Source organism: Lutra lutra, chromosome 5 (assembly GCF_902655055.1).
Source record: "Lutra lutra chromosome 5, mLutLut1.2, whole genome shotgun sequence".
Lineage (NCBI taxonomy): Eukaryota > Metazoa > Chordata > Mammalia > Carnivora > Mustelidae > Lutra > Lutra lutra.
The window spans coordinates 121913994-121941363 of NC_062282.1; the positions used below are offsets into that span (position 1 = coordinate 121913994).

At 38.0% G+C, this 27370-nt stretch overlaps 1 protein-coding gene across 2 annotated transcripts in view; it reads left to right on the plus strand.

The window, feature by feature from the left end:
* The window catches only part of LNPEP (leucyl and cystinyl aminopeptidase), a 108111-nt gene that overhangs the window by 47206 nt on the left and 33535 nt on the right, over window positions 1–27370 (plus strand). For both annotated transcript variants that reach the window (XM_047731278.1, XM_047731279.1), the window contains exons 5-9: window positions 16354–16474; window positions 17166–17320; window positions 19528–19641; window positions 21043–21177; window positions 24760–24891. In XM_047731278.1, coding sequence (XP_047587234.1) covers window positions 16354–16474; window positions 17166–17320; window positions 19528–19641; window positions 21043–21177; window positions 24760–24891 — 657 coding nt within the window. The remainder of the gene's footprint in view (window positions 1–16353; window positions 16475–17165; window positions 17321–19527; window positions 19642–21042; window positions 21178–24759; window positions 24892–27370) is intronic.

A 27370-nucleotide genomic window follows, 5' to 3' on the forward strand; every position in this document is an offset into this window, starting at 1 on the left:
TAACAAGACTGAGTCATGAAGACATAAAACATCTGAATGGATCAGAAATGAGTAAAGAGATTGAATCAGTAATCAAAAACCTCCCAGCAAAGAAAGTCCAGGATCAGGTGGTCTCTCTGGTGAATTCTATCAAACATTAAAGAAAAATTAATGTCAATTCTTCTCAAACTCTCTAAAAAATTGGAAAGGAGGAAATACTTCCTGACTTACTTTACGAGGCTAGCATTACCGTCATATCAAAGCCAGATAAGGACATCACAAGAAAACTATAGGCCAATGTCCCTGATGAATATACATGCAGTAGATGTCTCTGCAAAAAGTTCTTAAGAAAATGTTAGCAAATTGAATTCAGTAGCACATTAAAAGGATCATAGACCACGATCAAAGGGGATTTATCTCTGGGATACAAGATGTTTCATCATATGCAAATCATAAATATGTTACATCACATTAATAGAATGAGAGATAAATAGCACATGATCATCTCAATAGCTACAGAAAAAGTATTTGACAAGGTACAGCTTCCTTTCCTGATTAAAAAACTCTAAACAAATTAGGTATAGAAGAGTATAACTCAACATAATAAAAAGCCATATATGACAAGCCCACAGATAACATTATACTCAACAGTGAAAGGCTGAAGATCAGGAACAAGAAAAGGGTGCCCACTCTCACTACTCTTATTTAAAATAGTACTTGAAATCTTAGCTGGAGAACTTAGACAAGAAAAAAGAAACGCGGAGGGGTCAAGATGGCATAGAAGTAGCAGGCTGAGACTACATCAGGTAACAGGAGATCAGCTAGATAGCTTATCAAACCATTGTGAATACCTACAAATCCGACAGGAGATTGAAGAGAAGAAGAGCAACAATTCTAGAAACAGAAAATCGACCACTTTCGAAAAGGTAGGACCGGCAAAATGAATCCAAAGCCACAGGAAGATAGACCGCAGGGGGAGGGGGGCCGGCTCCCGGCAAGTGGTGGAAGAATGGAGGACAAAATCAGGACTTTTAAAAGTCTGCCCCACCGAGGGACAACGCTCCAGAGGCTAAACCGGGGTGAAGCCCACGCGGGGTCAGCGTGGCCCCAGGTCCTGTGGGGTCACAGGAAGATCGGGGGTGTCTGAGTGTCACAGAGCTCGCAGGTATTAGAGCAGGGAAGCCGGCTACAGAGACGGAGCTGAGGAGTGAGCTCTCAACTTGGGCTTACCTTGAACAGTAATCTGTGGCACAGGCCACTGCTCTGTTAGTGAGGTCCCCACAAGATCCGGGCAGGCATCCCCTGGGGGAGCTCAGGGATCTGCCGGGTTCGGATACTCCAGGCGGAGCTGTGTGCCAGAGACAGAGACACTTGGTCACAGGCTGGGTGAGCTCAGAGCGCAGCCGGAGCCAGGGAGATGGGAGTGATTGGGCGCTTTTCTCTGAGGGCGCACTGAGGAGTGGGACCCCGAGCTCTTGGCTCCTCTGGGCCGCAGACTAGGAGGCCGCCATATTCATTCCCGTCCTCTGGAACTGTACGGAAAGCATTCAGGGATCAAAAGCTCCCGAAAGCGAACCCGAGCGGATTACTTAGCCTGGCCCCTTAAGGGCAGTGCAACTCCGCCTCGAGCAAAGACACTTGAGAATCACTACAACAGGCCCCTCCCCCAGAAGATCAACAAGAAACCCAGCCAAGACCAAGTTCACTTATCAAGGAGAACAGTGGAATTCCAGAGGAGGAGAAAGAAAAGCATGGAATTCATGGTTTTCTCCCCATGATTCTTTAGTCTTGCAGTTAATTTTTTCAATTTTATTTTTTTTTCTTCTAAATTTTTTTAACTTTTACCCTTTCCTCTTAACGTTTTAAACTAAATTATCTTAACAATACCTTCATTAAAAAATAATAATAATCTTTTTTGAACCTTCATTATTATAGTCATATTTTATCCTTCATTGTATCTAACTATTTTTTGTATACACATAGGGTTTTTTCTTCTAAAAAAATTTGGGGTACAACTTCTTCTAATAGATCAAAATATACCCTAAATCTAGTTCCGGGCTTCTTCTAGTCTCCAGCCCAAGCAAATTCTCTCCACTTTCTTTTTCTTTATTCTCCCAACCAACTTACTTTATCAACTCCTTTTTTAGAAATTTAAAAAAAAAATTTTTTTTTCATCTTTATAGGCATATTCCATCCCTTCATTGTGTTTACCCTTACATATGTTTTTCATTCTTTAAAATTTTGGGAGGTAGTTACTTCTAAGAGACCAAAATACTCCCAAAATTAAGTGGGTGACCCTGTTCTAGTCACCAGTCTAATATATATATATATATTTTTTTCTTTTCTATATTTTTTCTTTGTTTTCTTTTTCTAGGTTTTTTTTTCTGAACTTCTTTTTATCCCCTTTCTCCCCCCCCCCCCATGATTTGGGGTCTCTTTTGATTTGGTTAAAGCCATTTTCCTGGGGTGTTTGCCACCCTTTTAGTATTTTATTTGCTCCTTCATATATTCTTATCTGGACAAAATGACAAGGAGGAAAAACTCACCACAAAAAAAAAGAACAAGAGGCAGTACTGAAGGCTAGGGACCTAATCAATACGGACATTGGTAATATGTCAGATCTAGAGTTCAGAATGACGATTCTCAAGGTTCTAGCTGGGCTCGAAAAAGGCATGGAAGATATTGGAGAAACCCTCCCTGGAGAGATAAAAGCCCTTTCTGGAGAAATAAAAGAATGAAAATCTAACCAAGTTGAAATTAAAAAAGCTATTAATGAGGTGCAATAAAAAACGGAGGCTCTTACTGCTAGGATAAACGAGGCAGAAGAATTAGTGATATAAAAGACTAAATGACAGAGAATAAAGAAGCTGAGCAAAAGAGAGACAAACAAATACTGGACCATGAAGGGAGAAATCGAGAGATAAGTGACACCATAAGATGAAACAACATTAGAATAATTGGGATTCCAGAAGAAGAAGAAAGAGAGAGGGGAGCAGAAGGTATATTGGAGAGAATTATTGGAGAGAATTTCCCCAATATGGCAAAGGGAACAAGCATCAAAATCCAGGAGGTGCAGAACCCCCCTCAAAATCAATAAGAATAGGTCCACACCCCGTCACCTAATACTAAAATTTACAAGTCTTAGCAACAAAGAGAAAATCCTGAAAGCAGCCGAGGAAAAGAAGTCTGTAACTTACGATGGTAAAAATATTAGATTGGCAGTAGACATATCCACAGAGACCTGGCAGGCCAGAAAGAGCTGGCATGATATATTCAGAGCACTAAACGAGAAAAACATGCAGCCAAGAGTACTATATCTAGCTAGGCTATCATTGAAAATAGAAGGAGAGATAAAAAGCTTCCAGGACAAACAAAAACTGAAAGAATGTGCAAACACCAAACCAGCTCTACAGGAAATACTGAAAGGGGTCCTCTAAGCAAAGAGAGAGCCTAAAAGTAGTAGATCAAAAAGGAACAGAGACAATATACAGTAACAGTCACCTTCCGGGCAATATGAGGACACTAAATTCATATCTCTCAATAGTTACCTTGAATGTAAATGGGCTAAATGCCCCAATCAAAAGACACAGGGTATCAGAATGGATAAAAAAACAAAACCCATCAATATGTTGCCTACAAGAAACTCATTTTAGACCCGAAGACACCTTCAGATGTAAAGTGAGGGGGTGGAAAACAATTTACCATGCTAATGGACATCAAAAGAAAGCTGGGGTGGCAATCCTTATATCAGATCAATTAGATTTTAAGCCAAAGACTCTAATAAGAAATGAGGAAGGACACTATATCATATTTGAAGGGTCTGTCCAACAAGAAGCTCTAACAATTTTAAATATCTATGCCCCTAACATGGGAGTAGCCAACTATATAAACCAATTAATAACAAAATCAAAGAAACACATCGACAATAATACAATAATAGTAGGGGACTTTAACACTCCCCTCACTAAAATGGACAGATCATCCAAGCAAAAGATCAACAAGGAAATAAAGGCCTTAAATGACACACTGGAACAGATGGACATCACAGATATATTCAGAACATTTCATCCCAAAGCAACAGAATACACATTCTTCTCTAGTGCATGTGGAACATTCTCCAGAATAGACCACATCCTGAGTCATAATGCAGGTCTCAACCAGTATCAAAAGATTGGGATCATTCCCTGATCATTTTCAGACCACAATGCTCTGAAGCTAGAACTCAATCACAAGAGGAAATTTGGAAAGAACCCAAATACATGGAGACTAAACAGCATCCTTCTAAAGAATGAATGGGTCAACCAGGAAATTAAAGAAGAATTGAAAAAATTCATGGATACAAATGATAATGAAAACACAACTGTTCAAAATCTGTGGGACACAGCAAAGGCAGTCCTGGGAGGAAAATAATTAGCAATACAAGCCTTTCTCAAGAAACAAGAAAAGTCTCAAATACACAACCTAACCCTACACCTAAAGGAGCTGGAGAAAGAACAACAAAGAAAGCCTAAACCCAGCAGGAAAAGAGAAATAATAAAGGTCAGAGTAGAAATCAATGAAATAGAAACCAAAAAAAAAAAAAAAAAACCATGAAATTAGGAGCTGGTTCTTTGAAAGAATTAATAAGATTGATAACCCCCTGGCCAGACTTATCCAAAAAATGAAAAAAAAAGAGAGAGAGAGAGAGAGAAAGGACCCAAATAAATGAAATCATGAATGAAAGAGGAGAGATCACAACCAACAGCAAAGAAATACAAACAATTATAAGAACATACTATGAGCAACTCTACACCAACAAATTTGATAATCTGGAAGATATGGATGCATTCCTAGAGACATATAACTAGAGACATATAAACTACCACAACTGAACCAGGAAGAAATAGAAAACCTGATCAGACCCATAACCAGTAAGGAGATTGAAACAGTCATCAAAAATCTCCGAACAAACAAAAGCCCAGGGCTAGATGGCTTCCCAGGGGAATTCTACCAAACATTTAAAGAAGAATTAGTTCCTATTCTCCTGTAACTGTTCCAAAAAATAGAAATGGAAGGAAAACTTCCAAACTCATTTTATGAGGCCAGCATCACCTTGATCCCAAAACCAGACCAGGATCCTATCAAAAAAGAGAATTACAGACCAATATCCTTGATGAACATAGATGCGAAAATTCTCACCAAAATACTAGCCAGTAGGATCCAACAGTACATTAAAAGGATTATTCACCACGACCAAGTGGGATTTATTCTAGGGCTGCAAGTTTGGTTTAACATCCGCAAATCAATCAGTGTGATACAATACATTAATAAAAGAAAAGAATGAGAACCATATGATACTCTCAATAGATGCTGAAAAAACATTTGACAAAGTATAGCATCCCTTCCTGATCAAAACTCTTCAAAGTGTAGGGACAGAGGGCACATACCTCAATATTATCAAAGCCATCTATGAAAAACCCACCGCAAATATCATTCTCAATGGAGAAAAACTGAAAGCTTTTCCACTAAGATCAGGAATACGGCAGGGATGTCCTTTATCACCACTGCTATTCAACATAGTACTAGAAGTCCTAGCCTCAGCAATCAGACAACAAAAAGAAATTAGAAGCATCCAAATCGGTAAAGAAGAAATCAAACTATCAGTCTTTGCAGATGATATGATACTATATGTGGAAAACCCAAAAGACTCCACTGCAGAACTGCTAGAACTTGTACAGGAATTCAGTAAAGTGTCAGGATATAAAGTCAATGCACAGAAATCAGTTGCATTTCTTTACACCAACAAGAAGACAGAAGAAAGAGAAATTAAGGAGTCAATCCCATTTACAATTGGACCCCAAACCATAAGTACCTGGGAATAAACCTAACCAAAGAGGCAAAGAATCTATACTCAGAAAACTATAAAGTACTCATGAAAGAAATTGAGGAAGACACAAAGAAATGGAAAAATGTTCCATGCTCCTGGATTGGAAGAACAAATATTATGAAAATGTCTATGCTACCTAAAGCAATCTACACATTTAATTCAATCCCTATCAAAATCCCATCCATTTTTTTCAAAGAAATGGAACAAATAATCCTAAAGTTTATATGGAACCAGAAAAGACCTTGAATAGCCAAAGGAATATTGAAAAAGAAAGCCAAAGGTGGTGGCATCACAATTCCGGACTTCAAGCTCTATTACAAAGCTGTCGTCACCAAGACAGTATGGTACTGTCACAAAAAGACACATAGATCAGTGGAACAGAATAGAGAGCCCAGAAATAGACCCTCAACTCTATGTCAACTAATCTTTGATAAAGGAGGAAAGAATGACCAATGGAAAAAAGACAGCCTCTTGAGCAAATGGTGTTGGGAAAATTGGACAGCCACATGCAGAAAAATGAAATTGGACCATTTCCTTACACCACACACAAAAATAGACTCAAAATGGATGAAGGACCTCAGTGTGAGAAAGGAATCCATCCAAATCCTTGAGGAGAACACAGGCAGCAACCTCTTCGACCTCAGCCGCAGCAACTTCTTCCTAGGAACATCGCCAAAGGCAAGGGAAGCAAGGGCAAAAATGAACTATTGGGATTTCATCAAGATCAAAAGCTTTTGCATAGCAAAGGAAACAGTTAACAAAACCAAAAGACAACTCTCAGAATGGGAGAAGATATTTGCAAACAACATATCGGATAAAGGGCTAGTATCCAAAATCTATAAAGAACTTAGCAAACTCAACACCCAAAGAACAAATAATCCAATCAAGAAATGGTCAGAGGACATGAACAGACTTTTCTGCAAAGAAGGCATCCAAATGGCAAACAGACACATGAAAAAATGCTCCACATCACTCGGCATCAGGGAAATACAAATCAAAACCACAGTGAGATACCACCTCACACCAGTCAGAATGGCTAAAATGAACAAGTCAGGAAATGACAGATGCTGGCAAGGATATGGAGAAAGAGGAACCCTCCTACACTGTTGGTGGGAATGCAAGCTGGTGCAACCACTCTGGAAAACTGTATGGAGGTTCCTCAAAAAGTTGAAAATAGAGCTACCCTATGACCCAGCAATTGCACTACTGGGTATTTACCCTAAAAATACAAACACAGTGATCCAAAGGGGCATGTGCACCCAAATGTTTATAGCAGCAATGTCCACAATAGCCAAACTATGGAAAGAACCTAGATGTCCACCAATAGATGAATGGATAAAGAAGATGTGGTATATATATACAATGGAACACTATGCAGCCATCAAAAGAAATGAAATCTTGCTATTTGCGACGACGTGGATGGAACTAGAGGGTCTTATGCTTAGTGAAATAATTCAATCAGAGAAAGACAACTATCATATGATCTCCCTGAAATGAGGAAGTAGAGATGCAAGTGGGTGGTTTGGGGGGGTATGAAAAGATTAAATGAAACAAGATGGGATCAGGAGGGAGACAAACCATAAATGACTCTTAATCTCGCAGAACAAACTGAGGGTTGCTGTGGGGAGGGGAGTCGGGAGCGGGTGGTGGGGTTATGGACATTGGGGGGGAGTGTGTGCTGTGGTGAGTGCTGTGAAGTGTGTAAACCTGGCAATTCACAGACCTGTACCCCTGGGGCTAAAAATACATTATATGTTTATTTTAAAAAAAAAAGTTCATTAAAAAAAAAAGAAAGAAATGCAAGGGGTGCCTGAGTGGCTCAGTGGGTTAAAGCCTCTGCCTTCGGCTTGGGTCATGTTCTCAGGGTCCTGGGATTGAGCCCCTCGTAGGACTCTCTGCTCTGCGGGGAGCCTGCTTCCTCCTCTCTCTCTGCCTGACTCTTTGCCTACTTGTGATCTCTGTCTGTCAAATAAATAAATAAAATCTTTAAAAAAAAAGAAAAGAAAAGAAAAAAGAAATGCAAGGCATTCATATTGGAAAGAAAGAAGTGAAATTGTCTTTATTTGCAAATGATACGATATTATGTATAGAAAATCCTAAAGACTCTACCAAAAAACTGTTAGAACTAATCAATGAATTTGGTTAAGTTGCAGGATTCAAACCAGCATACAGAAGTCAGTTGAATTCCTGTATACTAACAATGAAATATCTGAAAAATAAATAAAGAAAATCCCATTCATGATAGCATTCAAAACCAATAAAATACTTAGGAATAAATTTAGCAAAGGAGGTGAAAGATCTTTACACTGAAAACTGTAAGATTTTGTTGAAAGAAATTAAAGAAGACAAAATAAATGGGAACATATACCATGTTCATGAATCATAAATATTAATATTGTTAAAATGTCCATACTATGCAAAGCCATCTATAGATTCAGTGCAGTTCCTATAAAAATTTCTTTTTTTTTTTTTAAAGATTTTATTTTATTTATTTGACAGAGAGAGATCACAAGCAGGCAGAGAGGCAGGCAGAGAGAGAGGAGGAAGCAGGCTCCCTGCTGAGCAGAGAGCCCGATGCGGGGCTCGATCCCAGGACTCCGAGATCATGACCTGAGCCGAAGGCAGAGGCTTAACCCACTGAGCCACCCAGGCGCCCCTCCTATAAAAATTTCAATGGCATTTTTCACAGAAAAAAAAAAGGGCAACAATTCTAAAGTGTGTGTGGAACCACAGACCTTGAATATCTAGAAAAATCTTGAGAAAGAACAAAGCTGGAGATATCACACTTCCAAATTTCAATCTATACTACAAAACTATGGTAATCAAAACTATGTATGTATACTAATATATGTATATGTGTACATATGTATACTAATCAAGAGAGTATGCCGCTGGCATAAAAATAGACACATTGACCAAGAAACGGAATTAAGAACCCAGAAAAAAAATGCATAACTGCTCAACTCATATATAACAAGGAAGCCAAGAATACTCAGTGGGGAAAGGATAGGCTCTTTAATAAATGGTGCTGGGAAAACTGGACAATCACGTGTATAAGAATGAAGTTGGACTCTCGTCTTACATCACTCATAAAAATTAAACATATTAAAGACTTAAACATAAGGTCTGAAACCATAAGACTTCTTTCTAGGAGGAAAAAAAACCTCCTTGACATTGGTCTTGGTAATGATTTCTTGTATACGACACCAAAACCAAGCAACAAAAGCAAAAATCAGTAAGTGGGACTCCATCGAACTAAAGAGCTTCTGCACAGGACACCTGGGTGGCTCAGTCAGTTAAGCATTTGCCTTTGGCTCAGGTCATGATCCCAGGGTCCTGGGATTGAGCTCTGCATGGGCTCTCTGCTCACTAGGGAGCCTGCTTCTCCTTCTTCCTCTGCAGCCCCCCTGCTTGTGATCTCTCTCTCTCTGTCAAATAAATAAATCTTTTAAAAAAGAGCTTATGCACAGCAAAAAGAAACATCAACAAAATGAAAAGGCAACCGAAAGAATGGGAGCAAGTATTTGCAAATCATGTATATGATATGATATGGATTAATATCCAAGATATATAAGGAACTCCTACAACTCACTAGCAAAAATATATATAAACAATCTGATTTAGAAGTAGGTAGAGGAGAGGTGCCTGTCTCTCTCAGTCCGCAGAGCATGCAGCTCTTGATCTTGAAGTTGTGAGTTTGCCCTACATTGGGTATAGAGAGTACTTAAAAATAAAATCTTAAGGGGCGCCTGGGTGGCTCAGTGGGTTAAGCCACTGCCTTCGGCTCAGGTCATGATCTCAGTGTCCTGGGATCGAGTCCCGCATCGGGCTCTCTGCTCAGCGGGGAGCCTGCTTCCCTCTGTCTCTCTCTGCCTGCCTCTGTCTACTGTGATCTCTCTCTGTCAAATAAATAAAATCTTAAAAAAAATAAAAAAATAAAAAAAAATAAAATCTTAAGAAAAAAAAAATAGAGGAACTGAACTGATATTTTCCCAAAGAAGACATAGAAGTGGCCAGCAAGTACATGAAAAGGTGCTCAACATCACCAATCACAAGGGAAATGCAAACCAAACTTCAAGGAGATATCACCTCACAAATGTTAGAATGACTGCCATTAAAAAGGTGAGAGTTAGTAAGTGTTTGGTGAAGATGTGGTGGAAAGGGGAACGCTTGTGCACTGTTGGTAGAATGTAAACTGATAAAGCCCCTATGGAAAGCAATGTGGATGTACCTCAAAAAATTAAAAATAGAACTACCATTTGATCCAGCAATCCTACTTCTAGGTATACATCCAAAGGAAATGTAACGAGGCTCTCAAAAAGATATCTACTCCCCCATGTCTGTTGTCGGATTATTCACAAGAGCCAAGATATGGAACCAACCTAAAGGTCTTTCTGCAGATGAATGGATAGAGAAGGTGTGGTAAACGTATTATGGATTATTATTTAGCCATGAGAAAGAAGGAGATCCTTCCATGGACCTGGAGGGCATTATGTTAAATGACATAAATAACGTTAATAGACAAAGACTTTATATATTATCTCACATGAAGAATCTAAGAAAGCTGAACTTTTAGAGACTAGAATGGTGGTTGTCAGGGTCTGAGTGGTGAGGGGGAAAATAGGAAAATGTTGGTCCAGCGGTATAAACTTCCATTTATAAGTTTGAGATCTAATATATAGCACAGTGACTGTAATTAAGAATGCTGCATTATATGCTTGAAAGTTGCTGAGAGACTAGATCTTAAAAGTTCTCATCACAGAAAAGAATCGGTAATTATGTGAGGTGATGGAGGTGTCCTAAGTAATACTACTGTGGTAATCATTTCACAATATAACAGTGTATCAAAGCAACACATTGCACACCTTAAACTTTCACAGTGTTATGTGTTAATTATATCAATATGTAAAGTTGCAAAAAATTAATTTAAATTTAAAAAACTCACTTCCTCAAGTCTCAGTAGTCACATTTTTAGTGTTCTTGTGGCTAGTGGTTACTATGTTGCATATCATGAATATTGAACGTTTCCATCAGTGCAGAAAATTTTATTGGACAGCACTGTATCTAAAACATGCAGATTTAAGAGATAGTGTACAAATGTAGTTAGGAGATAAACTCCAGGTTATAACAGTTAATTTAATCTTCCTTTTTAAAAAAGGAAGTTCAGATTGAGTTTCCTTAGAATAGTGAGTAAGACTGTTTAAAGGTCTTATATATCTATAATTTGTAAAAATTATTTGTTCTAATTAGGCTTCTCTGCTTTTCTTTGTCATTAGTCCCTGTCAATAAACGATTGTTTAGATTTTACTCTTTAATTTCACCATAGAGACCTAGTTAATATTTTCATACACTAACACTATAGGAGAAAGGGTCTTTTTCAAACTAAAAATGATTATTCTTCATGATAGAAATATAATTTTTAGATTTTTTTCATATTTTGATCACCTCAGGGAATATTTTTACTCATTGAACATTCAGTTGGAGCTGGCTTTCCTTTTTAGATTTAAAGCTTTATTTTAATCACATTATATTTAGATTTTGCTAATCAAAAAGCATATACTCATTCTGTTAGAAAAACTTATCATGGCTACCGCATAACTCTTAGAGGTAAGGGCAGAGATGAGGATTATGGCTTTTCATCAGCAGTGATACCCTATGCCATTATGCTCAGCAGTAAAAGATGGAACGACTCACGAAGTTTCAGCGTTCAAGGTTAAGTGTAGACTATATAATGGCCAAGTGCTTAAATGATTTACAAATTTTTGGCCTGAAAGAGTTTTTGTCAAGTCTAAACCAAAGAATTTTTCAGAATCCTTTGAAAAGGATAGTGAGATTGGTTTAAATCTGATAAAATTCAATTAATTTTTCTTCAAGCATCACACCACAGACTGGGCTGTTGATTCAGATGTTGCAGCCTGGATAAAATCCAAAAGGCTCAACCTAGGAGAGTCAGGTTTGCTTCTTCAAAACCCAGCTGAATACCATCCTCTCCTTGAAGCAGTTCATTCTTTCCCCAGCTGGGATTAATCATTCCCTCTGTGATCTTTCATAGCACTTTAGTTACATCTCTGTTGTAATTATCACACTCTTTGATATAAAACCCCCAGCACTTTTTATTGTGTCCCAAAATATATGCAGTCTTGGCTTTTTCTTTCCCCTCTGTCCCTTGCTCCCTTCCTCCTTCCTTCTTACTGCCTCTAGGATTACATTTAAACTCATCATTCAGATCTTCAGGGCTCTCTTAGAAATCTGTCTTTGTTTCTCATTGCTCTAGTATGGATTTGGCCAAGCTGAACTATCCACTGCTCAGATATATACTTATTCTCATATATAGAGAGCGGGCAGGGGAAATGGAGAGAGCAGGAAAGTGATTGAGACTGAGATAGGAATTTGGGGTGGCTTTTTCTTTCCTTTTAATTTCTGCGTGTTATGAAGCAACATGGTTAAACATGAGCTCTGGAGTCCCTCCTCTGTAGCTTCCTAGGATGTGCTCTTGAGCAGATTCCTCTGTAATCCTGCCTAAACTCACCTTCTACAAATCTAGTGCTGTATTGCCTATATTAGCCTGCTCTCTCAAGGATTAAATGGTAATTTTTTTTGTAAAATACTTACTGCCTGGGAGATAGTAATACACATGCACACACACACAAAGGGTACTCTTTTTTTATCCATTTGCAAACATACATGAACTTCCTTGTATGTGAATATAAAGTCATAACTATTAAAAATTATTTTTATTAACATATGATGTATTATTTGCCCCAGGGGTACAGGTCTATGAATCATCAGGCTTACACATTTTACAGCACTCACCATAGCCCATACCCTCCCCAGTGTCCATCACCCCACAGCCACGATCTCCCTACCCCCACCCCCCAGCAACCCTCAGTTTGTTTCATGAGATTAAGAGTCTCCTATGGTTAGTCTCCCTCCCGATCCCATCTTGTTTCATTTTTTCCTTCCCTAGCCCCCACAACCCCCTGCCCTGCATCTCAAACTCCTCATGTCAGAGAGATCATATGATAATGGTCTTTTTCTGATTGTAAAGTCTTAACTTTTTTTTTTTTAAGATTTTATTTATTTGACAGACGGAGATCACAAGTAGGCAGAGAGGCAGGCAGAGAGAAGAGGAAGCAGGCTCCCCGCTGAGCAGAGAGCCCGATGCGGGGCTCGATCCCAGAACCCTGGGATCATGACCTGAGCCGAAGGCAGAGGCTTTAACCCGCTGAGCCACCCAGGCGCCCCGTAAAGTCTTAACTTTTAATGCTACCCAGCATCTGCATATTTCAAAACGTGTTCTAAAAAAAAAAAAAATGTTATACAAATAAACAGTTGTTTCATTAATTTTCTCTCTTTTTATTAGGATGAGGGAAGACTCTAATACTCATAGAGCTATACTCTGTGCTGGCCTCTGTCTTAGGCACTCATTTATAAATACCTTCTTGGTTCATAAACCACACGGGAAGGAAACATTAATCCCGTATTGCTGAGGAAGAAACAGTGTCTCAGAGAGGTTGCGTTAAGTGACCCAAGATTACATAGTAAGTGAGAGTCAGGATTATACTGTCCACCACAATGTGCTGCTGCTTACACCCAGTGACAGAAATAACTTCTGTATGTATGGTGACCATAAATCTCAACTTGAAGTCTAACAAAGGATTTTTCTTACACTAAAATCTTTAGGATGGATTCTATTTTGTGTAGTAGTTGATATTAGGCCTATTTCACAAGATTCAGGAATAAGGCAGTGGGGCTTTATTTACTAATGTCAGTCTTACCAAAGAGCTAGAAATGTCAAAGTTATTAAACATGCCCTCTTTAGTGATAAAGATCACTACATTGTCAACATTTTAAAGAAAGAGGAACATTTGTCTTTATCATTTCTGTCTGGTCTTCAGTGTTCTTTACACCTCTTTCTGTTTTCAGAAATGCCAGAATTACGTAGAAAATTCTACACCAGTTTTGAAATACACCGCTTTGTCTTGAGGTTTTTGTTTTATTTTTGCCATTGCCTGATTTTGTTTTTATCGTAGACAGGTCTAATTTATAGAATCATAGAGTGCAGTGCTGGTTAGTCAGATGTACACACCATGTTTTAAGCTGTAAGTCTTAAGGTCTGAATGCTAGTTGACTTCCATTTGACAGTGTTTAGAGTGCTCTTATCAAGCCCAGAATACTGGTCAAGACTTCTTTGTTATTGTTGAATTAGGTTGTTCTGTTTCTTACTGCTTCTTTTGCTCTTAAAACAAGCTTGCTAATAATGATAATTACCAGATGATTTATCTAGTGAGAACTCATAGCACATCATTCTTTAAGGGAAGAAAAAGGCGGGGGAGAGAAAATAATAAACTATCTTTTTTCCTAATCACTGTATTCCAGAAGTGGAACTAAATGGATCCCTTGGTCAGATTTTAGTTTCATGTGAATTTCTTCTTCCTTCTTTATTTTTCCTCCAAAGAAAGGTGCTTTCACACATAGAGAGAGGCGTGGCCAAATGGTATGTGTGGCAGAGGGATGTTGGAGGAGGAATCTGGGGGACATGGGTGGTATTTTCATTGGGATAGCATCTTGGAGGTTAATGTGTTGACTATAATATAAAATATGTGTTTCTGGAAAGAATAGGCAGAGATAATGAAGATTTGTCTCAAATTCCTAGTGATCTTGGTATAGTCATTTACAATGGAAGTTAGAGATTGTAACAGAATATGTCAGTCTTCCTCCCCTCCCCCCACTAACATTGACTGCAGAGGGGAAGGATGCAGGAAGTACACACATCAATGGAATGAGCTTATAGTTCCTTTGGCAAGTGGTGACTGCATTCAATAAACTGGTCACGAAGGACTACAGATGGCAGAGTGCTGGGCTGGTGAAGTACTCTTGGCCACATGAGGCGAGAGGTTAAATTTCTTTCATAGTTCCCTTAACAATATAGTTTTAACTGATTAACTCTAGTCCTAGATAGGTTATTTTTCCTATATGTTGGCACAAATGCTCCACTCACACATATTTTACCCCATTTCTGTATTTTTTAATAATAATAATGATACTACTAACTACCATTTATTGAACACTTACATGTGTCATGAACTAGTCTAAGTTCTATATATGTATTAGCCCATTTAATCTTCCCAGCAACCCAGTGAAGGTAGGAGTTACTTTTCTCACCCAACAAGGAGAGTTAACCAAACTGCTCAAGGTCATACAACTAGCAGAGATTTATTTTTGTTTACTTAATTTTTTTTCCTTACATTTAATTTTTATTCTGTGTTACCTCTATGTTTTTGTGATTAACTATAGACTAAAGCCCCACATAAGGACAACTCTGACTGAAAACTATTTGACCTTTTAGAAATTGTCGACAGTTTTTTAGCCCTTTAATGAGAGAATTGAATTAGAGTTCAGTGCATTTTTTTGCAAGTGGTGAATTATTCAGTAAGTCTCCATTTCCCATCAGTTGAGATTTTTTTTTTAAAGTTTTTATTTTCTACAATGTCTTGGCCATATCTCACATTCCCAGGTGAGTATAGAGGGCTTCTGTTTTTTTCAATCAACTGAAAAACAATAAATAATGCTTTTTAAGAACCCATTGCTTTTAACATAAAATTGCTTAAAACTTGTCTTTTGATACTTATTGAATAAGATGTTTATAGTTAGTTATAGCTTATGTGTTTAACTTATGCACTTAGAAAAAGAGAGAAAAAATAGCAATTTAAATGATGTGGGCAATCAGATATGCCTGCTTCCCCTCTTTGTGAGCATGTATCCTGAAGGGAATGGGCAATTGGAATATGGATTTATTATCCCCTTCGTTGGTTTTAGTTACTGTGTGCCACTCACTGAGCATTGGATTCTGTTTGGTATGATTATTTCTTATACAACATGACCCATGAAAACACGCCAACAACTGGAAAAAAGTAAGCTATCCCAAGGCTGGAAGAAAAACAGGCTTGCCATACTTACTGACAAAGCATGCATTGGTCTGTAACAGATTTTCCCAGGGTAATTTCAACAAATGTGTAATTTCTGCCTTGTATGTTTGCTTTAGAGCTAACTCCCTTATGTGACTCCTCTGTGTTGAGTGCCTGTTTGATGCCAGGTACTGTAAAAGTGCTAAAAAGAGGAAAATTTGTTTTGTCCTTCAAATTTTTCAGTCTTGATAGCTCATAGGTTAGGAAGGGCAACTTTAGGTAATGCAGAAGACAAGTATCATGAAATTAATAGGCAACGGCTTATATGTTGCTATGATATGACCCAAATAGTTTATTTGGGATGTTCTGTTAACTTAAAAAAAATCAGTAAGTTTTTGAACACGGTGGTATGTGTGGAAGTGACTTGCTAAATTCTCCAGGGGCTTATTGATTTGGAAGCAAGAGTTTCTGTCCTATAAAATCTCATAAAACTCTTTTTTCAGTTCTCACATATGCTTCACACTATTCACATGACTATCATGCCATTTTGGTTGTACCTGTCTTTATCATATATACATATATGTATATGTTTTCTTTTAGGTTTCTATATATGCTGTACCAGAAAAGATTGGTCAAGTTCACCATGCCTTGGAAACAACTGTGAAGCTTCTTGAATTCTATCAAAACTACTTTGAAATTCAATACCCGCTTAAGAAATTGGGTAAGAATCAAACAATGCCTCTGATTTTCATTACTTTTACAACCTAGATTCATTTTGCAAATGTTTTTTTAGAAAACTTTTGCCAAAGTTATTTTAAAAGAAAACTAAGAAACACTTAAATCTTTAAAAATTGTCTCTATTTGTTGAGATTATTCAGATCCCATAAAAACATCTAAATGTGGAGCTTAAAACATTTAGAAGTTTATGGAGGTGTTAAAAGGGCTTACCCAGTGTATAAGCTGTGTACGTGGAAATTTGCTTAGGGCTTAGTCTGGAGTTTGACTAATTCTCACCTCCTAAGAAATTCCTGATTCAAATAACAAGAATTGAGTATTGGGAGCTCAGGAAAGCAAGAGCATGTCAGAGCTGTTTAACCAGGAGCTAGATAGAGGAATGTCGGATCTGCACCTTATCCTCCCTGCTCTAAAAAGTTGATTCATTGTGAAGGAATTAGGTTTCTCTTCCTTCGCTAAGTGACAGGGGAGCAGTGACTCTAAAGGGATGGTTCAGGTCTTTCTCAACTGACTGTCAGGTGGGGAACGTACAAAACAGGTGTAGGTTTCCATTTGCTGAGTATAAAATGACCTCACTGTCTCTTGATTCACAGTGATAAACCAATGGGTAAAATATTTTTATTTAGGGAGTGCCCTAGATGAAGGAAAGTTGATCACTTCTTTCTTCTCATATCCAGATTTGGTGGCTATTCCTGACTTTGAAGCAGGAGCAATGGAAAATTGGGGTTTACTCACCTTCCGAGAAGAAACACTTCTGTATGACAACAATACTTCTTCAGTGGCGGACAGAAAACTGGTTACTAAAATTATTGCTCATGAGCTATCCCATCAGGTATTAGTAGCCAAGAATATTGTATTTCATTTCTCTTTTATATCCTAGAGTTTTAGAGTAGAATTAGATGCTAATAAGAAATTCAGCGTTTTATTGTAGTATCACCTTCTTTCATAATAAAGTGGGGTTTTCTTTTTGTTTTTGTTTTTTTTTTTAGATTTATTTATTTATTTGACAGGGAAATAGTGAGAGCAGGAACACAAGCAGGGGGAGTGGGAGAAGGAGAAGCAGGCTTCCCGACAAACAGGGAGCCTGATGTGGGTCTCAATCCCAGGACCCTGGGATCATGACCTGAGTTGAAGGCAGATGCTTAATGACTGAGCCACCCAGGTGCCCCTGGGTGTTTTCTAACACAAACTTGATTTCAAATGAAAATGCCTTCTCATGTTTGTGTAGGATTTTACAGTTTATAAAGCACTTGCACATCCATTATCTCACTTACTTTTCATAACTGCTCTGAGGTAGGTGATAATCCCAATTTACAGATATGGAAACTGAGACTCAGTTTAAATAAATGACTTACCCAAAGTCATACAATTAATAATTGGCAGCACTGGGCTTGAAGACCACTGTCTACTCAAGATCTGCCTCTCCTTTCTTGCCCTGTAATGATAGAGATCTATTTCACTCTGACAGTTGCCAGCTGCTCAGTATAGCTTTGTGGTGGACAAACCCCTCCCCTAAATTTCACTCTGTTCTCAAAACTCTTGGACTGTAGTTGTCAGGACTAGATTTATGTTTTCTTCTCCTGCTCAAACTGTGTTCTTTGTTAATTTGAGAGAGGGAGGGTACTCTTTGTATGATAAGGAGATAAAGAAAGAAAATTATGTGGGTATGTGAACATCCTGTTTTCTTCCCCAACACCTCGTCTTTCTTTTGTCCCTTGCTGAGGGGCTTAACAGTGTTGGGTATGGGAGTGCCTGGGTGGCTCTCTGGGTTAAAGCCTCTGCCTTCAGCTCAGGTCATGATATCAGGGTCCTGGGATCGAACCCCGCATTGAGCTTTCTCCTCAGAAGGAAGACTGCTTCCCTCTCTCTCTCTGCCTGCCTCTCTGCCTACTTGTGATTTTTCTCTCTGTCAAATAAATAAATAAAATCTAAAAAAAAAACAAAACAGTGTTGGGTATGGTTTGGGGGTGTCACGATGGAAGGGGGACGTGGAAGAAGAGTAGCACATGCTCTGGTCAGTTTGCTTCCTGTTTCAAACACCATATATGTGCAACTCTGGAGCCCTTGTGAACACTTCATAACAGGCTGACATCTGAAGCACATTTTTATTGACAGTCATGGTTTTGGATATGTAGCCACGTTGTCCTTTAGAGGATATCCTCTTGGTCTTTTATGCGTGGAGCCACCCATCATCACCGCTTCTCTGTTACTTCTGCTTTAAGTCTTAGAAACCATATTCCTCTGAAACAGGTTTAAAGATAATATCTTTGAAAAGCATGTTATTATAATTCTCAAAACTGTTCTGTTTCAATACCTAGTAATATTATTTTGCTGCTGGTTTGAGATGAGCCGTAGGCCACACTAAATTGCATACCCACCACTCTCCATTCTGGGGATTTTTGAGATACTTTTTTTTTTAGGAGAGTCTCCTATCATTGTTATCCTTCTTATGGTTATATCAGAGAAGAAGACATTTAAAGAACTTTCTGATGCCCTTTATTTATATGCATGCCAACTATCTTAAGGAACGTTACTTGAATTCTGTTTCGAATCCTGTAAATACCTCCTCTCATGTGCCTGAGGAGAAACATGAAGCCTGGGCTTATGTAGGAAAATCTGTCACATACAAATTTATTTCTTAGTTGTCATGGATGGCTGTAGATAGAATGGAAATAATCTTAATAACTTAATATTAGAAGGTAAAAGAATTTCATTATCTAGGAAATAATACTTTTAATGAAGTGGCTAAAAACTGTTTTTACCTAGCAAACAATGTGTGTGTTAATTTGATAAATATGCTAATTGGGTTTCTTGTTTTCCCATTCAACAGAGTAAAATATTAAAATTTTTGTTTTCATTTTAGAGTAAATATCTACAAATTTTCTCATAAGTGTTTAATTTGAACGTGGTTTCTTTAACTAATAACTATTTTAAGTAGTTATAATCTGGATATAGGTGATTAATCTGACAATTCAATTATTAGGACATTTTTAAGAATGTAAATACTGTGTTGGTTAGTAGTTTGTTTTTTCCCCACAGTGGTTTGGTAATCTGGTCACAATGGAGTGGTGGAATGATCTGTGGCTAAATGAAGGGTTTGCTACATTCATGGAGTATTTCTCTTTGGAAAAAATATTTAAAGAGCTCTTCAGTGTAAGTACACCGTTTGTTATACATACTCTCATATTTGCCATTTGGAGAAATGAAAGTGTTTCTAGAAAGATAAAATTGATCCTTGTTGCTGATAAATCTTCAACTTCTTGACATTTGGCAATGAAAACTAAGCTTTTATTTATTGAAATGTTTCATTGAAAGCTGAAGTTATGTGAAATTATTTTATACTTTGTTAAGATGAACATTTTAAATCACTTTGTTACATTTTTATTTTTAAGAGATGTGGCCCTTCTCCTTGAAGGAATTTAGATAAAGTTGAAAAACCTTTTTTGGACAACAAAACTTTATCGTTTGTATAAAGAGAGAAAGAAATTAAGACAATGTTATCTCTCTGTTGTTACTGTGATCCTTCTTGTAACATGGTACATAGACCAATACAGACAAGTAATTTGCCCTGTTAAGATACAAACCATATTTTGTACCCTTTCTAAAGGGATATCATTGAGATATCATTCTGTCATAGAGGTCATAATAATGATACTCTATTATTAGACTCTGGAGATGTTTCCTATCATTAGAGATATTTGAACACACCAGGCCGTAGTACAATAGGTATTGCCAAATAATCCAAGCAATAGGTGGAGTGTGTAAATAAAGATCCCATTCAGCCCTAAAATTCTCTGACTTTATATTAAACTTCCTGGGTATATGATCCAAGACTGTTTCAAAATACGGATACTCTTAAGAGCTTTTAGTCTGAATTTTTTATGTAAGTCCTGTTCAAAAACTTCAGGTGGGTAGAAGGAACTAGAATACTAAGCAAAATATTCTAAATCTATGTGTGTTACTTAATTGAGCAATGAGATATACAGTTTCACCACTTGGTGGTGCCCAGAATGTTTAAAACCTTCTAATGGATATTCTAGGGCAGCTTGTCTACTGAGCTATCAATGAATTCTATTTAAGGGTCATATTTTATTTTGAATGAATCTCAGTTAAGGGAAATGTCTATTATCTTAATAGAAACCATGTATGAAAAGTTGGCTTAAGGACCAATTTTTATTTTTGTTTTTTAATTTCAGATGCTATTTTAAAAATGTACACTAACCATTTTAGAATATTTACGTTGATTTTCTCTCTGGACTTGACACATTTGGTTGCTTTAGTAATAGATTCTTAATTTATTCTTACGGCATGGTTTAAGAAACAATGCTTTTCATGTGGCTAGGAAGTTATAATTTTTTTTTTTTAATTTAAGGAATACAAATGAAAGTTGCTGTATTCCTACATTATAAAAGCTTATTTTCTAAAGTCTAGTGAAGATTTTTTTTAATAATGAACTTAAACAGTTATTAGTCTAACTCATATAAATAATTACTATACTTGCCTTTGCCTTTGATACTTTTTGTGGTTTCCTAATCTGTTTGATGTTTTTGCTAGTATGAAGATTTCTTAGATGCTCGATTTAAAACCATGAAGAAAGATTCCTTGAATTCATCTCATCCAATATCATCATCATCTGTTGAGTCTTCAGAACAGATTGAAGAAATGTTTGATTCTCTTTCCTATTTTAAGGTACTATTCGGTACACCAAGTACCTGGAATGGGTTTCAAATTAATTTCTTTCTTTTTTTTTTTTTTAAGATTTTATTTATTTATTTGACAGAGAGGTAGAGAGAGATCACAAGTAGGCAGAGAGGGAAGGGGAAGCAGGCTCCCCGCTGAGCAGAGAGCCCAATGCAGGGCTCGATCCCAGGACCCTGAGATCATGACCTGAGCCGAAGGCAGAGGCTGAACCCACTGATCCACCCAGGCGCCCCTCAAATTAATTTCGTATGTGAGCAAGCTGCATGATTTATTTATTTTTTTTTTAAGATTTTATTTATTTATTTGACAGAGAGAGACATCACAAGTAGGCAGAGAGGCAGGCAGAGAGAGAGGAGGAAGCAGACTCCCTGCTGAACAGAGAGCCCGATGCGGGGCTCGATCCCAGGACCCTGAGATCATGACCTGAGCTGAAGGTAGAGGCTTAACCCACTGAGCCACCCAGGTGCCCCTAGCTGCATGATTTAGATTACTTTAAAGATTATATTTTAAGATTATTTTCATGTTTGCTTCTATTTAAATCTTGGTTTTAACTTTTCTGGGTTTTTCTCCATATCTCTGTTCTCATTTAAGTTCTGTAACTGGTATTCTGGGTAGTTAATCAGATCATACAGCCATACAGCCATATATCTCTTAAAGTTGGTTCAGTCTACAGATCTACAGGTAGAATATATCCAGCGGATGTTCTAAGCAAGCCCTTGGCTGGGTTATTGACAATTGAGGCATGTTCCAAAGTCACAATTGCCAAAACACATAAATAAAAAGAGGTTGTAAGAACTGAAAAGTAGGGTGCCTGGGTGGCTCAGTGGGTTAAGCCGCTGCTTTCGGCTCAGGTCATGATCTCGGGGTCCTGGGATCGAGTCCCGCGTCGGGCTCTCTGCTCAGCAGGGAGCCTGCTTCCCTCTCTCTCTCTCTCTGCCTGCCTCTCCGTCTGCCTGTGATCTCTCTCTGTCAAATAAATAAATAAAATCTTTAAAAAAAAAAAAAAAAAGAACTGAAAAGTAGATTGCAGGATCAGAAACATAGACTCCAGGTTTGGAAGTAAAGCAAAAACAGAAAACTAGAAACCTGATTAGGATCACCATAGATCAGGGGCACCTTGGTGGCTCAGATGGCTGAGTGTCTGCTTTTGGCTCAGATCATGATCTCTGAGTCCTGGGATCGAGCCCTGTGTTGGGCTTCCTGCTCAGTGGGGAGTTTGCTTCTTCCTTTACTGCTACAACTTCCCTCCACCCCCACTCATGCGCTTTAAAAAAAAAAAAAAAAGGAAGTCCTAACACGATGTGGTCAAAGTGTGAAATTAGGAGTGGTACTGAAAGTGGAAGGAAAATGATGACTGTAAAAGCACTGGGTGGAGGGAAGTTCTGGAAGGATTTAGTGACAGGGTAAGGCAGGTAAACAAAGAGGTAGCCATGTTTTCCAGGCGAACACCTGACTGGCATGGAAAATGGTTATACTGTTAACAAATAAGGAATCAGGAATTTAGTTAGCTATATTAAATATATTCCAATCAGAGCTGCTGCTGTGATTTTTAAAGCCTGTATTGGATCTGTTGACAAAAATGTTTAAACTCGTGGTTCTGTTCTTGTACAGAGCTGTTACTTCAAGATTTGTTTTGACTGAGCTCCATCATCCTCTGACCCCCACCCCCTAAACCCTGAATTCAGTGTCTTCTGATCATTTGGTTTCTACAGCATAACTAACTCCTGTCAGTATGGTAACTACTTATTTCAGGATTTTGGAATCAGGATTTTCGAATATTTGGGCAAATATCCCACATAATTGGGAAAAGTAGGACACTGAGTAATTTACCAATATTGTATGTAAGAACAAATAAGCATGATTAGGGAAATGTGTTTGACAGACATATTCTTTCTGGGTTTTTAAATCTCTAAGCCTAATTCAGATATAGGATGTCTGTTGAGATCAACTAGGAAGTAAATTTTGAAATAAAAGGAAAAAGTTCTAAAATTTAAATGCCAAGAGCCACCAAAATGAGGTGCTTCCATGGAGATGAAGATCAAGCAAGAGACTGAGAACGATGGGCAGTGATTAGGGGGAGAATCAAGAGGATGTCCCAAGGCCAAGTGCAGAAAGGCTCTAAAGGGGGAGTGAGTAATCAGTCATATCAAATGCTGCTAGCAGGTTGATAAGTTGAGTGTGGGAATTACCATTGGTTTGACACCATGAAGTTCTCCAGTGACCTTGATAAAAACATTTTTAGTGATGGTTGGATGATGGGTCTAGAGAAAGCGGTAAGAGAGCAAATGGAGATGGCAGATGTGGACAGCTCTTTTAAGGAGTTTACTACAAAGGGAGTATAAGAAATAGGGTGATAACTGGAAGAGGCATGGGGTTAAAGAAAGGAAGGACATTTTTTATTTGCTTTAAATGAGGAATGTTGCATAGTTTTGTTAATGGGAATGTAACAGTGAGGGAAAGTTGGTGATGCAGGGGTGAAAGGGATCTGTTGGGAACAGGAATGAGTGCTTAAGTTGATAGAAAAAGTAACAACATGAAGCACGATATAGAAAAAAGGGAGTAGTAGGTATTAAGTTGAGTTGTCTATATCTGATCATCTTGATGGCTTAATACTGCTACATTTTTACCAGAAGTGAAATTCAAAGATTATTTGAGTACCTTCGTTACTAAGTGCTGTTTTAGTCACTGGATTTGAGCTTTTTGGATTTTCCCTCAGCTAGCATACAGTCTAGAAGAGGAAATAAGTATATATCTACATCTATAAATACATACTTAAATGTATATCTACCTAAATATCTATCTAAATATATATATTAAATACATATCTGTAGCAGATGCAGGGAGTGATATAAATTGTTTTTGAAGTTGGAGAACTATTTCTATCTTGAATCAGGGAAGGCCTCCCAAAGATGTTGTTTGGAAATGACGACCTGGGCTTCCGTGACGGTCTAGTGTCACTGAAGAGCCTTAACAGTTGCATGCCGGGTTCGGAATTATTAGTGTATGCTTTCTGCCCTATGCATTCACTAGTTTCCAGCATATTTGAAGTGACTCTGCAGGAAGAAGAGAGATCTTCGTTACGTTAGCAACATGATATACTAAAACTGGAAATTAATGTACTCCCAAGCTGAGAGGCCTCTGGAGCTCTGCTTGTTGACTATCTCTGGCAGTGAACTCATGAATTCAACTTTTGGTATTTTGAGCTCTGGGATTGGGATGGGGATTCCACAGAAAAATGTGGCATGCTTTTCTATTAAAGATGTATTCATAAACACTTATCATAGCACTGAGACAGGAACTGACAGACCACATAAAGTAGCTTATAGTAGAATTAGTACACGTGGGAATCTGCTCCCATTATTCTTCTGTCAAATCCCTTAAAATAATTTTTCAGACAATCTGAGCACAATTCACATCTGATTATATGACAGTAAATAACTGTGTATTATAACTGGTTCTCTATAAGAATATACTTAGAATAATTATATTTTGAATTTTAGGTTCTCAATTCTATAACCTTTTATTTCATTTCCCATTATTTCCCCTTTTTCTCACTTTTTTTAAAAATAGGGAGCTTCCCTCTTGTTGATGCTGAAAACTTACCTCAGTGAAGATGTATTTCAACATGCTGTTGTTTTTTACCTGCATAATCATAGCTATGCATCCATTCAAAGTGATGATCTGTGGGATAGTTTTAATGAGGTAAGTGACCCGAATATTTCATTTAGTTCTGAGAGAAGAGTTCTTCTATTTATATTTTTATCAAGTATATAACTAAGCTATGGGACCAAGAATAGTTATTTGAGAGAGAGGGGATGACTGGATTAAATGTCAAGAAATGGAAGTACTCATCTTAAGTATTGAGATTATTGTGTATGGCCCTGTGTAACTATTTTTGTTCTATACCTTAATCTCAATTCCTACTTTGTAGGAAAGTTGTCCTTCCTGAATTAATATATATTACTATATTTTCATTATTTGATTTTTTCAAAAATCTGTTTTCCTTTTCTTATGCTTTTGCATCTTTATCTATCTCTGATTCATAATTTTTTCCTACACTCTGCTCTATAAATCCTCCTGTCTTTTGTGGCCATGTTCCTACAAGGCCATCTTTATAGAGGATAGATCATAAGCTGCCGCCATGGGCTGCGTATTGCTCTTGGATCATTTTGCTGTTTGGATTTTGTTGTTCCTGCAGGTGTCCTAACAAGCAGTGCAGTTAAGTTCGAGTTAGGCTTCAGAGCAGTGCGTGAACCCAGCCTGCATTGTACATTTCTGCTAATTGCATAACCCTTATGAGCATTTTGGTATGTCACCCTGATCCAGATCAATGGTTCTTAATGTTTTGGAAGATCACAGACGTATTTGAAACTTTGAAGAATATTCTGGACATGTTCCGCAGAAAAAACACATATATACACAAAGTTTCAAAGTTTTAGGGCCCTGGATTAAGAATTCCTATTCTGGGGGCACCTGGGTGGTACAGTTGGTTAATTGTCTGACTCTTGGTTTCGGCTCAGGGTTGTGGATCTCAGGATCGTGAAATTCGGCCCATGTCAGGCTCCACACTCAGCGCAGAGTCCGCTTAAGACTCTCTTCTTCTGCCCCTCCCCTCTGGGCACACTTGCTCTCTCTGTCTCTCAAATAAGTGAATAAATCTTAAACAACAACAACAACAAAAACACCTTCTACTCTGAATCTTTCCCATATACTCTCTTTGCTTCCTTATCTTATCTGAAACCTTGCATTTTCTAGCTGTTAACCCTGCGCCCAGAAGATAGACCTTCCCTTCTCTCTGAGTTCTCTTTGCGAAGATGAATTAGTCCCTATTACTTAAGAGTTGCTTCCAAATCACTGTTTTTTCTCTCATTATATGGTAACATTTCAATTGAAAGCCACATTATTTATTCTATACTCATTGCATTATCTCCTGACCTTTAGAATATATTTCTGCCTTTCTGCCTGTCTTCAGTTTTTGCATCATGATGTTTTCCTATCCCAATCTCGTCCCTAACACTATCCCCAGGTCTTTCAGCACCTACATCAAATAATGCACTGGGCTTTTCATTTCCATTCTGTTTCCGAGGCCCAAAAGTGCCTTTGGCAAAGTTTGTTTTCTTCCCAATTCCTTATCTATAGAGATGAATAGATCAGAGCCATGAGAAATGTGATATTAATATTGCAATGAATTTGGGTGGATTTCATCCATCCTTTCTGCTTTAAATAAATGGGCATATGGATGTAGAGGTGAGGCCTGTCGTCATGGAACGATACTGTTAGCAAACACTTAAAGTGCTTAATGATTTTAGGTGCTTGCCGTTCAAATCCATATGCAACCTAGAAAATGGTTGGAATCAGAAGGTTAACTCACCTGCTTTATTTTTTTTTTAATTAATTTTTTATTTTTTCAGCATAAGAGTATTCATTATTTTTGCACCACACCCAGTGCTCCATGCAATCCGTGCCCTCTACAATACCCACCACATGGTGCCCCCAACCCCCCCCCACCCCTCCAAAATTCTCAGATCGTTTTTCAGAGTCCATAGTCTCTCATGGTTCACCTCCCTTTCCAATTTCCCTCAACTCCCTTCTCCTCTCCATCTCCCCTTGTCTTCCATGCTATTTGTTATGCTCCACAAATAAGTGAAACCATATGATAGTTGACTCTCTCTGCTTGACTTATTTCACTCAGCATAATCTCTTCCAGTCCCGTCCATGTTGCTACAAAACTTGGGTATTCATCCTTTCTTTTTTCTTTTTCTTTTTTTTTTTTCAAGCTTTATAAACATATATTTTTATTCCCCGGGGTACAGGTCTGCGAATCGCCAGGTTTACACACTTCACAGCACTCACCATAGCACATACCCTCCCCAATATCCATAACCCCACCCCCCTCTCCCAACCCCCTCCCCCCATCAACCCTCAGTTTGTTTTGTGAGATTAAGAGTCACTTATGGTTTGTCTCCCTCCCAATCCCATCTTGTTTCATTTACTCTCCTCCTACCCCCTCAACCCCCCATGTTGCATCTCCTCTCCCTCATATCAGGGAGATCATATGATAGTTGTCTTTCTCTGATTGACTGATTTCGCTAAGCATGATACCCTCTAGTTCCATCCACGTCGTCGCAAATGGCAAGATTTCATTTCTTTTGATGGCTGCATAGTATTCCATTGTGTATAT